The 14038-nt window shown below is 37.9% G+C and overlaps 1 protein-coding gene across 1 annotated transcript in view; it reads right to left on the bottom strand.

Annotated features, from left to right (window-relative positions):
• ADCY8 (adenylate cyclase 8) overlaps positions 1-14038 on the bottom strand; it is a 119197-nt gene that overhangs the window by 82572 nt on the left and 22587 nt on the right. The window contains exon 2 of the mRNA XM_066175869.1: positions 4600-4749. Coding sequence (XP_066031966.1) covers positions 4600-4749 — 150 coding nt within the window. The remainder of the gene's footprint in view (positions 1-4599; positions 4750-14038) is intronic.

Raw genomic sequence — 14038 nt, 5'->3', positions numbered from 1 at the left:
TGAGAACAAAGTTGGAGGAAATTTTTTGGTGGCCATATTTCGTTGCTTGATATAAATACATTTCTTAAGAACAGAAAATATTTAAATTTTCATTAGAAAATATTTAAATTTATTTAATCAATTACTCCTAAACAGAGGCTGTTTTTACAACATATTTGTCTGTGCTTCCTCCTGCAGCTTGCTTCTCCGATATATTTTCATCTTTTGATGATAAAGTCTTTCTGGTACTCATCAACTCCTTTAACTATGTCAAGCTCTGAAATGTTTTATATTTTCATAAAAATTCTAATTTTTTAATGAAAATTAGGAAATAAGTAGACACAGATGTTCCCTCAGTTTCATAGGGTGCTGGGACTTCCAAACGGTGTCACGCAGATAATACCATACACGTAAATGCATAAACATCATTAGCAATGACTGCTGGAGTAATTCTCCTTTGTAGCTACACTGCTGTTCATTTTCATAATCAAGTAATTAGAATTAGGAAATTAATTTCAGTTAAAATGCTAATAAGTACTTTCAACTACCCCAGGTGCTTAAAGAAAAAGGATACCAATAAAAAATCAGATCCCTGATGGTCTGAAAATACAACTGAAAGTTCTGACTTTCTGAAACACTTCTGAAAATTTTGTCTACAAGTTTTGTTGAGAGTAAATAGGCATGCGGGAGGCAGAATGAAAAAAGATATCGGAGCTGTATTGTATATAGACTTTTGGAAACAGACATTGGAAACTGAGTCACTTCAAAACTGGAGTCAGGTTGCCCTGCATCAGCCAGGTTGCATAAAGTCTTTTGCATCATCCAGGTCTGCACTCATTCTCTTCCTTCCTGTGAAGTTACTGAATGAATTGCAATTGGTGTAAAAGCAGAACTTACATCTGAAGATACTTTTCAGTGGAAAATAAGCATATGGAGCTAACTCAGATTTACAGAGACCACAGGCCCAGACATTTCTGAACAACAGAATGGCTTTGAGTGTCAAATTGGAAAACTTCACAGCAAAAGCAAAATAGTGCAAGGAATTCTTGAGTCCTTAAAACCCACAAAGGGAGACACTGCTGGAAAATAATGACATCTGGAAAGCACATGACATCCATATTTCAGGTCAGAGTAACATGAAGGAAAACAAAAAAGCTTTTTCATCCATAGTGGCATTTTGGTGATTTTACCTCCCATTTTCATTGCTGCTTATGCAACGGTAGCAAGTGAATGAATGAAACTGCTTTCACTGAAAAAAAATCAGCTCATATATATGAAATGTTTCTGGAAATACAGAAAAATCTCTTGTTTTTCACCAGCAGCAGAAGATGACACAGTAGAAAGTTTATATTTGTATTCCAGAAAATACAGAAATACTTGTTAGGGGGTTCTTAAAAACCTCTGGCAATGAGAGATTTTCCTTGTCAGTGTTATAGTTTCCTTGTAAAGCTCCATATTTCTAATGGTACCTCTTGCTTTTCTCTAAAACACATATTATAAAATGTTTGGCTCACAATTGGGTGGCATTCCATCAGTGGCTGTTTTGGGCATTGCACAATACTGCATAATGATAGCAGTAGCATTTATCATTATTAGAATGACAGAAGATTGGAGATTATGAATCCAAGGGATATTGAGAAATTGGAAGGGTCATATTGAGAGCAGAAACTTAATGTCTTGGTTTTAACAATACACAGTAATGAATAGAAGTATATCTGAAGCATTTTTATAACTTTCATGATTATATAAAATTGGAGCCTAATTCTGTAATTGTTTATGGACAAGCATACCACTCCTTGTTGTAGTTTAAAACTCATGTTGTTTTGTTATTACTTTAATTTTACTTCTGATTTAAACAAAGTAAATTAAAAACAGACCTTACAGGATCTTTCTGGCAAGCTGTCACACTTCACATGACATGTCATACATCTGACATGCCAATACATCTTAATTTTCTATTACTTTCAGTTTAAGAATTAGAAGATGTGTGGGAATGAAAGAAGCCTCAAGAGAATTAAATTAAGTCACCCACTACTATAAAAAGTAGCAGTACCACCACTGAAAGCAACGAAAAACTTGCCCTTGCTGTAAGTACACTTAAGTTTAAATAGTTTCTGGGAAGTCAAGTGGAAATAAATTGAAGTGAAATAAATTTGGAATTCCTGGAATTATTGTCTGGAAGAATTACACAAATAATTTTTCCTCTATTTTCTCTGCAATTTTTTGCTCCTCAACAGTATTTCTTGAAGTTTTCAGAAGTCACATCACAACTATCATCCTGCAGACTCTTTTTCCACCTTTTTCCCCCCGTTCATAGGAAATTAAAATAATGGAAATAATTTAGTAAACTTTAATCCTCTTTTTTTTGAAATTTGATATGCATTAACAGCTAATAATTTTTTTTACATTCATCTGACCTACAGATTCCATGTATTGTGAAATATTTGTCCTCAAGACAGAAAAATGTTAGCAGTCACTGAAATACTGCCTCTGTACTCATTAAGTGAGCGTGAACAAGTTGCTAAAAAAAGTGGTCACCTAAAATGTGACCTTGTCAGTCTTCTTAAAGTAGATAGGTTTAAAAATTGCTTAAATGAGATGCTACCTCAGAAACAAATGGAAAAAATAGAATGCTGTGGGAAACAGGCTCTCCATTCCTCAAGATGTTCCAGTATTGGAATATATTTTAATGTTGCTGTTCCAAATACAAATGAAAAGCTGAAACATTTATTAAATATTTTTATATATAGTGGTGTGCATAATAACAAAATTACAAACTCACAAGAAAATTAATCAGAAATATTTCAAAATGCTTTTTTCAAAGTTTTGAGTTAGTTTATTATTAAATTAAGTTTTAGAATAGATCTTTCATTTGGTGTCCTATTGTCTGTATTTTTCCCCTGTGGGCATTTTCCTTGGCCCAAGGACATTACCCCTTATGCATTTCCAGTCATATGATGCCTATGACACACTACTTTGTTTGGTTATAGGTGAATCTCAACTGCAGTGATGTAACACTCCAGGAACTTCTGCCCTCAGGGAAAAACATAGTCCTGAAATCTTACAATGCACAGGACCAAGGCAAAATTCACAGTTCAGCCTGACTTAACAAAAATAAATATTTCAGATCCAACCACTACTTCCCCCCTCTCTCTCTCTCTCTCTCAAAAAAAAAAAAAAAAAGAAGAAGAAAAAAAAGAAAAAAATCTGCCACCCAAACAGAAACAATCTGTTTTCATTTTCCTAATAGACAATACAAGTTCAGTAAAATTGGATTTCTCAAAATATTTGTCTTTGTGCTAACTTCATTTTACATGAGAGGATAAAATAATTCTAATGAGAAAATCTCAGTATAATATGGAACAGGAGAACAAGAGAATCTTTTGTTAGTGTTATGAAGTTTTTTACAATGAACTCTAGAAAACTATGGTCAAAGTAAAGCTTACAGAATCATGGTTTATGAAAAATTAGGCAAGAATAAAAAGGAAAAAACCCAAACACCTCCAAATCCCCAAAAGGCATGAAAATATGATCCTGCAGTTATAAAAAGAACAGAGCATCCTAGATAATATCCCTCAGTCTTTTCAGTCAGCAATGGCTGCAGAGATGTTCTGGCAGAGATACCTGGCATTACTCAACACAGTCATGTGTACTGAGTCATTAGTCAATGAAGTCCAGAATAGGACATCTTCCTAGAACTCTGTATAAGAGCATGACTTTCGGGGGGCAAATGAAATAAATTTGAGAAGTCATATACATAGTTATACAGCAGGGCGAAATAAAAGGCTAAATTCATCTTAAAATGATACAACAATGTAACATATTAGGTATGGATGCTGCTCCCTTGGTGGAAAGTAATAAGCAGCAACCTTCTTTTTATTCAATATTTATTTTGAGTCAAAAAAAATTATTACCTAAGATCAACCATACCTGTTCAGATCAAAAGTGCACCTCACCCAGTATGCTACTGCACACAGTAGCCAAAACTTGATTTTTCAAGACAAGTTTAAGAACAGAAAAACAGAATAGTGATACTTTGCTGCAGTGGCCTCCCAGCTGCAAAAATCCATCTATGAGCCTGAAGGGATGCTTTAGTATTTTTCTGCCTAGATAGAGTGCACATCCATGAACTTGCTTAGTTTTGAAAAAATCACAGAAGCAGTCAAATTGGAAGGAGCCACATCTGGTCCAGCCTCCCTGCTCAGGAAGAGCCATCCCAGAGCACATGGCACAGGATTGCATCCAGATGGTTCTAGAATATCCTTCAGTTGACTAATGCAAGTTTTAATATCTACAACACTCTGAAACATGAAGTTCCACAGCTTAACCCCTCTTGTTGTGTAAAGAAGCATTTTTAAACACCTGCCAGTTCCTGTTTCATTTGATAGCATCTTCTGTGGGAAAGGATAATGAACAGCCACTCTATTCATCCTGTTTCCTAGGGGAAATCTTTTTGATGTCATATCAACTCAATACACACCAGCACAACATAAAACTCACCTAATCTGCACAAATCAGGGGGTATCACACTGGAGCCAGCAAGGCTAAAAAAGCCTGGTCTTGCCCAATTATCAATACCAGTTAGTACCAAAATAAGAATGTTTTTCCTGGTGACCATACCTGTCGCTGATTTTCTGTCTCTAGTCTCAGTCTGGCTTCCACACACCTTCTGGTCTCCAGGAAGGCTTGACGCTGTGCTCTGTCTGATAGGTAGCTAATGAAGATTCCTGCAGTGTTCATACACATAAATAACACTGCCTGAGCTGCAATCTGCAATGAACAACAAATGAGATTTAATTAGACAGGAGAAGAAAAAATATCTGTTTAAAAAAATGAAAGAGAGACGAAGACAGCTTTGTAGGCTGCAAAAATAGCAGTTAGGAAAGTTTGCATAAAAGAATGTTTTGGATCTTAAGTAGGGACATCAACTTTGTAAATAGTCTCTGCCTTGAGGATGAGATATGCAGTATTTGGGGACATTAAACTCTTGTTGAACCACAAATTATATTTCCAAAAATTGACTCACAGAGCTCTGGCCAGGAATGATTACAAACGTAATTAGCAATTTTTTTTGGCACTGCTTCTTCTACAAGAGCAACTTTGTGATTTGTTCCATGGCTTTAGTTTGAGAAGCAAGCCATATTAAGGAAAATAAGGAATGTCAGTTAGCCAAGAATTAATATCAGTGATAATAGTTATTGTATTATTATTGGCCAAATTAAATACATTCATTTTCAGCTGATGCCAAAGCACAAATTTGCACAATCTGAATTCTGAACCATTCAACAGGGGAAGCTGAAAGGATAACTAAATTCTTGCACAGCCAGTGCCAGTGTACACAGACTTTTTATTTGCTGAAATCTACGTAAGAGCTGAACTGGTTTTCCTTGTAGCAGCTGCGTCACAGCTTCTTTTCCATATTAAGTCTAGACACCCAAATGGTAGTGGGTCATTGGACAGTGTAAATTTCAGTGGATTATTTGTCTTTCATTGACCTCTCTTTGTGCTCTGCATGTTTGTAAGGCAGGGCACATCAACACCATTGAAGTGAGGATTGGTTGGGAAAGTGAGTAAAAAACTGGCAATATCTTACTGTACTAGAGAGAGGACAAAGTTCTGCAGCCTCAGTACATTTATCCAATATCTCATCCTTGTTATTGGTTGAGATTTCAAAGGCTCTGAAAGCTACAGGTGATACCCACAGGGTCATAGCAACACCAGGACAGCCACAACAAGGCAGTTTAAATGTTCATCATTCAGGATACTCTCTCTAGTAGTGGAAAACAGAAAGTTCTCAGGCAGGAGCAGAAGGATTAAACAGTAAATAGTGTGTACAAAAGTACAGCAAGCATTCAGTGATGTCTTGCCAAAACAATCTTGAACACTCTAGCAATCTGTGGTTGCAGAAAATTTTGGAATAGACATTGTATTTTCTTACTATCATCTAATGTCCTGGGTTGTAGTATAGGATGTGCACAAAGTATTCTATCACCATCTTCATGAACTGTTGAATCCAGGCGGGGCAGGGTTTTCCCAGACCCCCTCCCTCTGGGCCATTATCTTCTGTTAATGGCCCATCAGATGCCTTGCCCATAACTCATAGATAACTCCCTCTGGGAGCTATCTCTGTTTAATGGGCCATCAAGGACCCCCTGCATGACCCATCATCTCTTTGTGAGATGCTCCGCCCAGGGGGAGGAACCAAGCATTCTCATCTGGATATAATCTGGGGTTTGGGACAGTACGGGGGGCCCTTACCCACTGGATTCCCAGAGGAACAGAGCTACCGGACCTTTCTACAGGATCACTGCTTCAGGAAGACCACCTCATCTGAACTGCTTCCATCACTCTGCTCAGGTTGTATTCTGACTCTGTCAGTGGTCTTTTGTATTACTGCATCTTTTTTATTTTACTTTCTTTCCTTTCTTTCTATTAAATTGTATCACTGACTTGGAGCCTCTCATTTGTTTTGCTTTCAAACCACTACATCTAATAATCAGTTTTCCTAAAATCCAAGTGTTGTTTGTCCTAATAGAAGACTCCTTAATCTCATGTGCTGACTCAGATCTGCAGGTCTTGCTCCCCACAGTCATGTGGGTTCGAAAGTGAGATCTGGTATCAGACCAAAAGTAGCTGGCTGAAACTTCAGCTTTATATATTCCCATATTTCTGATTCTGGAGTATTGTTCTACTATAGTACAGGGAATTAATTTGCAATTTATATGCCATGATTAAATAATAATGCATATCCTGGCTCCAGATGAAGTTTTGTTTAACCTTTTCAGGAAGTAGATGTCTAGACAAGGCTCGTGAGAAGTAGGGCATGATTAGCATGATCCTTGCATCTTCCTGTCTTCCAGGATCCTCTAAGCTGGAGGTGGTATACTGAGTGCACCTGCACAACTTTTCCTGATGCTTTTCTCAAGTTAATAGTATATTTGGCTCCCATGTCACTCAAAAAAAAAAAGTTTTTTTACAATTTAATTAGATCCTTTGTGATAAAAATGTGGTATTTTCCCTTTAATTCACAGTTTTATAATTTTTTGAGTGCTGCATAATATTTATAAACAGTTAGTAATCATTTCCAATTAATTTGCTCGTCACCATTCCTTGATTTTACTGACTTAAAACATAACCCCTTACTTTTACTTTTTAAAAGGGAGGAATTTGATAGTCACTCTGCATATATCACTATTCTCCCTTTGCACTTCCAGCTTTTTTTCCTGTTATCTACCATACCTGTTTTACTTGAGAGATGTTGCCCTGGACCAGCCAGCTTTCCCCAGACACTCTCTGCCTTTGCTCCAAGATAAATCAGAGAAGGCAGTAATTTATCTATCTATGAGATAACTCCTTTCTGGCACAAACTAAGAGGTGTATGATGATCTGACATGAGATTGAGACTAGCTCAGAACTGAATTGTTCAGGAGGACAACTGAAATCAGCTGTGGGAAGTTGGAGGAGTCAACTTTACAAACCTTTTCGACTGACTTTTAATCTTGACCTGGACTGTATTTTCACACATACTAGGAAAGTAAGAGTAGAGGGTGGGAAAAAAAAAAAAAAAAAGAAGAAAATCCCTCCAGAACATTTGAAAAGTGCATTTCAACAGTGAAAGCAGTGGCAAGGTGGTTGCCTTTGCTTGAAAATTTATTTGCAATTTCCTCATAAGCCCAGTTCATTCACCCATCTCTGCTAATACTCAGGACTTGTTCCACTCACTTCAGCAGATCTCCTTAGAACAAATGCACTAGAATTTGGCTTTCAATTAGATTTCATGAGTACATAATTTGATTTGGAGGAAGGGAATAATGGAAAACGTGTTACAGGTAAAACAACAGCTTATGCAGGGGGAGAATCAGCTTTTCTGACACATAGTAGTCTGATTGAAACTGTTCCAAAGAGTAAAGCACTATGACTTGCAAGACATGCTAATCAGGGGCTCTTGTTAATAAAATAATAAAAAATACTCAAGTCTTATATTTAAAGACTTGAGTCTCTTATTGCTGCTCCTTTTTTCCAGAGCTTACTGAGGCCAATTCCAGAAGTCTCAGAGGGTTTTCTACAACCTATCAAGGCTACAAGCCAGGACAAACTGTTTTCGAAGATGTACAGAGTTTCATATCTTTTTTACTGACCTGAAAATAATCAATGCTCACACAGTAGGGAAGCTGAGGCATAATTTGAAAAAAGAAAATACTTTCACAACATTTAGAAGTCTATTTGTACCTTGCACAGCACTTAAATAATGAACAGTAGTAGCACAGCAAGTGATCTTAAAAAGCCATGAGTGATATATTTTGATTTTAAATAGGGCTCTGAGGGGATCTGCTACTTGAATATTAAATAAAAAAGCAAAGAAGGTACCCTTCACCACACTGCTTGGGAATATCTCTGTAAAAGGATCATCACTGTCCCTGCTGAACCTGCAGTTACACATAATCACATAATAGGATGAACAGAGCTAAAGGAAGTTACATGACAAGATCACTGAGGCAGTAGAATCACAGAATCACAGAGTCATCAAGGTTGGAAGAGACCTTCAAGGCAATCCATTCCAAGCATCAACCCAGCACCATAATCACCCTTAAATAACATCCCAAGGTTCCACATCCAGATGCCTCTTGAAAATTTCTAGACTCAGTTACCTCTCTGGTCAACTTTTTCTAACCTGCCTGACTACTCTCTCAGAGAGTATTTTGTTTCTAATATCTAGTCCTGGCACAATCTAAGACCATTTCCTTTTGTCCTTTCACTTGAGACATGGCAGAAGAGACTGATTACCACCTCACTGAAACCTCCTCTCATGTAGTAGTAGGAATCAATGAGGTGCCTCTGAGTGTCCTCTTCTCCAGAAGAAACAATCCCTGTTCTCTCAGACACTCCTCACAGGGCGTGTTTTCCAGACCCTTCACCAGTTTCATTGCCCTCCTTTGGACAAGCTCCAGCACCTCAATGTCCTTTGGAAGTCAGGGGCCTAAGAAGAAGCAGCCATTAAAATTCTTACTCCAAAACTCTGCTCTTCATTTCTCATAGAGGGTGATTAAGAATTTAGTTCACTTAGAAATCATGTGTCAAATAAATTGTCATTTATAAAGTGTCCTCCACACAGGCACCTCAGAACCCTTTTCAAAATCATTATGAAAACTAGCAAAAACCTAAGGATATGAGAGGATGCAAGTCAGTCATCAGTTCAGTTTAAATTTGACAGAATACATTGATTGAAATAACATCATTTTTATCTGCCACTCATATGAAAAAGGCTTTGCCAAGACAGCTGAAACCAAGAAAATATTTTGAGTTGATTTGAGAACCACCAGGTTTCAAAGAAACAATTAAAAGGCACCAGACATGGCTCATCAGGAAGAAGTGATAATCAAAGCAGGTAGAGTATAGAGATGCGATAGAACAGAAAAAGGAAAATTCATTGAAAAAAATGGTGAAGCAACTCCCAAGTCTGTTGTGAAGTGGTAGGTAATCAGCTACAGACATTTTTCAATGCCAAGTTGAATCTGGTTCAGGAAGCAGGAAGTTCAGAAGAGTACAGGTCAGATACTGGGCTGAGCATAACAACAATTTTAGGTATTTCTTCTATTAGGAGCACCTAATTGAGTTGGCCTTCCTTAGAAGTTTACACACAATCCTGTAATTTTATGAATGACTGGAAGCAAGTTAAAGAAGGTTTAACAAATGTCAGAAGTTTCAAGACTTCAAAAATCATAACTGAACTGTGTTTTAGTTTTACCATGATGTCCCTTTTTGAAATACACAGTTGTCCATCAGGAAATTTAGAGCCATAAGGCCAGTCATTAACAGATGTTTATGGAGTGTATAGTGATTGACTGAGTTCAGCGCTTCTAAATAACACATAACCTGAGGAAAAGTGAATATTTATGAACATTCAACAAACCAAATGGATTGGAAATATGTTGATTGATATATGGCCCTAAAAGATTGTAACCGATGCAGGGAATCTTCATCATGAAGTTGAGACAACAACAGCCAATATCCACATGGAAAGCACAGTGGAGGCAGAGGAGAGAAAGCTGACTAAGTTTAGAAATTATTCTGAAATCCAGACGGACCGTGAACTTGTGTGTTACTACCTCAAGTGCAGAAATACGCTCTAGAATGTTTAGCAGAAATAAAACTATTATTAACCTCTTCAGCAGGAAATTTTGTTCTGCCACATAGAAACAGAGCAGTGTCGGAGCTGATGTCACCCAAACTCATGTAAGAAGTAAAGAAATGGTTTTCAATGTAATCTCCAGCTAGACATTCTCAGGGCTTTAGCAACAGATTAAATTATTTCTTGTCTATTTTGGAAAAACTGGGAGGATAAACTTGTGCTTCTTAAGGAGTGTTTTCGGCATGTGCCACATAAAGAACTGGTTGCTATGGTAAATACTATTGGGTAATTAAGTTTGGAGAAGCATTTTGATTCTTCATTAGTTTTTTGACAAAATAGAAGTTCACCACAAAGCATTTTTTTTGTAATTAAAGTGTGTCATAAAACGCTCTCTCCCGTCTTGATCACTGTCTTGCTTAGGTTATTTGAGGAAAAATAAGAGGCTCATATAAGAACTTATCACCAGGAATGCACTGAGAGTTGCACAAGACCAAAATGCTCTACTTTCTCTAAAATAGGAACATCTGGCAGCACAGACTCTACCACTATCTCACTGCTGGGCTGCAGCAAGCCTCTCTCTCTCACTGAGAGTATCATTTTATGAATCAAAGCTCTTGGCAGAGAAAGTAGTAAGTACCTGTTTCTCGGTACTGCCTCATGCCCACCTTGATCCCTCAGTACAGCTTCCCCTTTGCTGTGCCAGATCAATTATTTGTGGGACCATACTGTGAACTATATCAGGGAACTTAGCCAACTTAAACAACAAGCATTTGGCGTTGGCAGTGATTTTTGTATCTAGAGCAATAGTCTGATTAAGTTCACAGCACAGCCTCCACAGGAAGAGGAAGCATGTGAACATTCATAGCTGGCACTGCTGCCAACTCATTAGATGGAAATCATTGCTGCCTTATTGTTAAATCACCTTGTAAAGAGTGTTTTTATTCCCCATGTTCACTCATTGTGACTTCTCCTGGGTCTAACTGCTAAATTCCTGTGGCAGTGATAAGAGGGAGTTTTGTTTGTTTAGTTTGTGGGTGCTTCTTCGCTAACTTTTACTGGAAACCAGTCTGGGCCACAAAGGTGCCCAAACTGCTGCCACGACATTTCAGAAAACTCACCTGTCCCTGATCCTCTCTATTTTCCAATGCAAAAGTACAACAGATGTTTAGCTCCTACTCACGGCTGGAGTGAGTGCTACTCTTTTATCTGATCTATGTACACGTAATTTAATGAAAGACAGAAATATACCATACCCCTCAGAAGATGGGGATGGAAAAAAGCATAATTTATCTGTCTATGAGATAACTCCTTTCTGGCACAAACTAAGAGGTGTATGATGAGCTGACATGAGATTGAGACTAGCTCAGAACTGAATTGTTCAGGAGGACAACTGAAATCAGCTGTGGGAAGTTGGAGGAGTCAACTTTTCAAACCTTTTATTTATGGTAACTTTTTATTTATGGTAAAGTTTATTTAGCAACTTTTTATTTACGGTAAAGTTAGACAAGCACAGACTATGATGGCTAAGAGCACCTTTACCCCACCCACCATTGATTTGCTACATGAGAAAGAAGCCATTTGTACCAGTGTCACCATCTGATTTCATGTTTAGAACTGAATTTTGTGGTTCAGCTGTGCACAGCTCCCATGGGAACATTGGCTGATTCTTCAAAAACTCCAACCTTATTCATTCCTCTAGGAGAGCTGAGATCTTTTAAGAAGCCTAATCTTGCTGCTTCCAGAGCTGTTATTGGAGGACTTCACTGTGTACTTAGGAACAGTCTGGCCTTTAAGGTGCATGAAATTTGCAGCCTGCAAGCAGGTTGGCCTATCAAAGCATAGGGTGTACCACAAGAAATTATTAGATTACCTTCAATGAAAACAACTGGTTTCAGACAGAGTTTTCTCCATCCTGTTGCAGAATATCCTAACACAATTTTTTTGTCCTGTTAGTGATTTAGAAAACAAAAACCATTTTCCCTCTGAACAATGACAAATTTGCATAAAATCAATTGTTCCAATTCAAGATAGTAGTTGAAACTATGTATCTTTAATATTCAAAACAGGATTGTAATTTTCTATTAGAAAAAATAGCTGTATCCTTTTTTGTTCTTCCTCCCATTGAATCTATTTTAAATGAAGAAAATTGGTTGTCTGATTAAGTTGCATACAAATAGCTAAAGTCACATAAATTTGGTAAGTCAGCTACTAACTATTGCAAAAGTTTTGCAACATGGTGTGGTACAAGAAATCTTCCAAGAAAATAATATAAATAATATAATACCATAATTATATCATATATCATATATCATATCAGACACATAAGCACTGACATAACTGAGGGATGCAGAGGCAGTCAAGCAAATACATAACACTGCTAGTGCCGTCAAGCAGCCCCAAAGTTTCAACATGTCCTCCTGTTCCTCTTGAGCTTGTCTAAAATTTAGAGTTCAGGAATAATTTTAATAATAAAAAAATGTATTCTGGGCCTTTGGATAATCTTTTTTAGGTACTTTTCTTTTTATAGATGTTAAAGTGGCTAGACGTGACTGGGACAATGTCAGTGGCAGGGTCAGAGCTCATGCATACAGGGGAATGAATAGGCATGGGAAAATGACTTTCACTTTTTAGAAACTGTTTTCCATGGCTATAAGGTATTTAGCTGAATTCTCTGACACTTACCTAGGAACTGACCCTGAACTATGCAATGAAATCTGGCAATGACATTTCCAGATGTGATCTGAGCAGCACAGTGCCCTTTTGTCATCATTTTATATACAGGATGCTATCACCTTCAGATATCTGAAATGTTCCCATTTAGAAAAAACAGTCTTATCTTTTTTGACATTAATAACTTTCTCCATTCAGTATTTTCTGTGTGTTAGGTACCTTTTCCCTCTATTTTGAGATAGCTGTATTGCAGGGTAATTACAAGGAGAACTCTATAGCTAATCTTCCAGATGTAATTATTTCATTGCCAAAAAACATCACCTCATTTGGTGTGTTTATAAGTAAACATAGATGGCTCAGACAGGAATCTCTTCTCTTCCCCAAATATATGTGACCTTGAAACCACAGCACATGTACTACAGGAATACTTTAAATTACCTGTGCTATCTAACCAGGAGTAGATCCTGCAGCTGTTTCTCTTCCTGCACTTCTGTATTTCAGACTCACAAAGCTCTGTCTGACTCCAAAATTTTCCCTATACTTTTCAATTACCAGTTACAATAAACTGGCAGGAGATATTGATCCCCCGAAGGCAGAGAGACCCTGAAGATTGACCTGAACATATTAAAGTTTATGTATGAAGTTTAACAGAAACAAGTACTGGATTTTGCGCCTGGGGCAGGGCCCTGCAAAGGTGATGGCAAGCTGAATGTGAGTCAGAGGTGCCCTGGCAGCCAGGAGGGCCAGAAGTGTCCTGGGGGGCATCAGGGACAGCATCACCAGCTGGGCAAGGGAGGGGATTGTCCTGCTCTGCTCTGCTCTGCACTGGGGTGGCCTCACCTGCAGTCCCGTGTGCAGTTTTGGGCACCAGAGATATTAAAAAGATATAAAGCTATAGGAAAAATTGCAAAGGGAGATTATGAAGATGGTAAAGAACCTAGAGAAGAAGACATATGAGGAGCAGCTGAAGTTACCTGAGGAGACCAAGGGGACATGTCATCTGCAGTTTCCTCACAGGGGAAATGGAGTATCAGGCATTGATCTCATCACTCTCCTAACCAGTGACAGCACTCAAGGGAATAGCCTGAAGTTCTGCCAGGGAAGGGTTAGGTTGGATATTCAGAATAGGTTCTTCACCCAGAGGGTGTTTGTGCCCTGGGACAAGCTCTCCAGGGAAGCGATCACAGCCTCAAGCCTGACAGAGCTCAATGAGCATTTGGACAATGTTCTCAGGCACGTGATGTGATTGTTGAGTTGTCC

This window comes from Chamaea fasciata, unplaced genomic scaffold (genome assembly GCF_029207755.1).
Source record: "Chamaea fasciata isolate MVZ Bird 193981 ecotype frontalis unplaced genomic scaffold, bChaFas1.0.hap1 SCAF_1, whole genome shotgun sequence".
Taxonomy (NCBI): Eukaryota; Metazoa; Chordata; class Aves; order Passeriformes; family Sylviidae; genus Chamaea; species Chamaea fasciata.
This window is presented reverse-complemented; position numbering and strand designations above follow the sequence as displayed.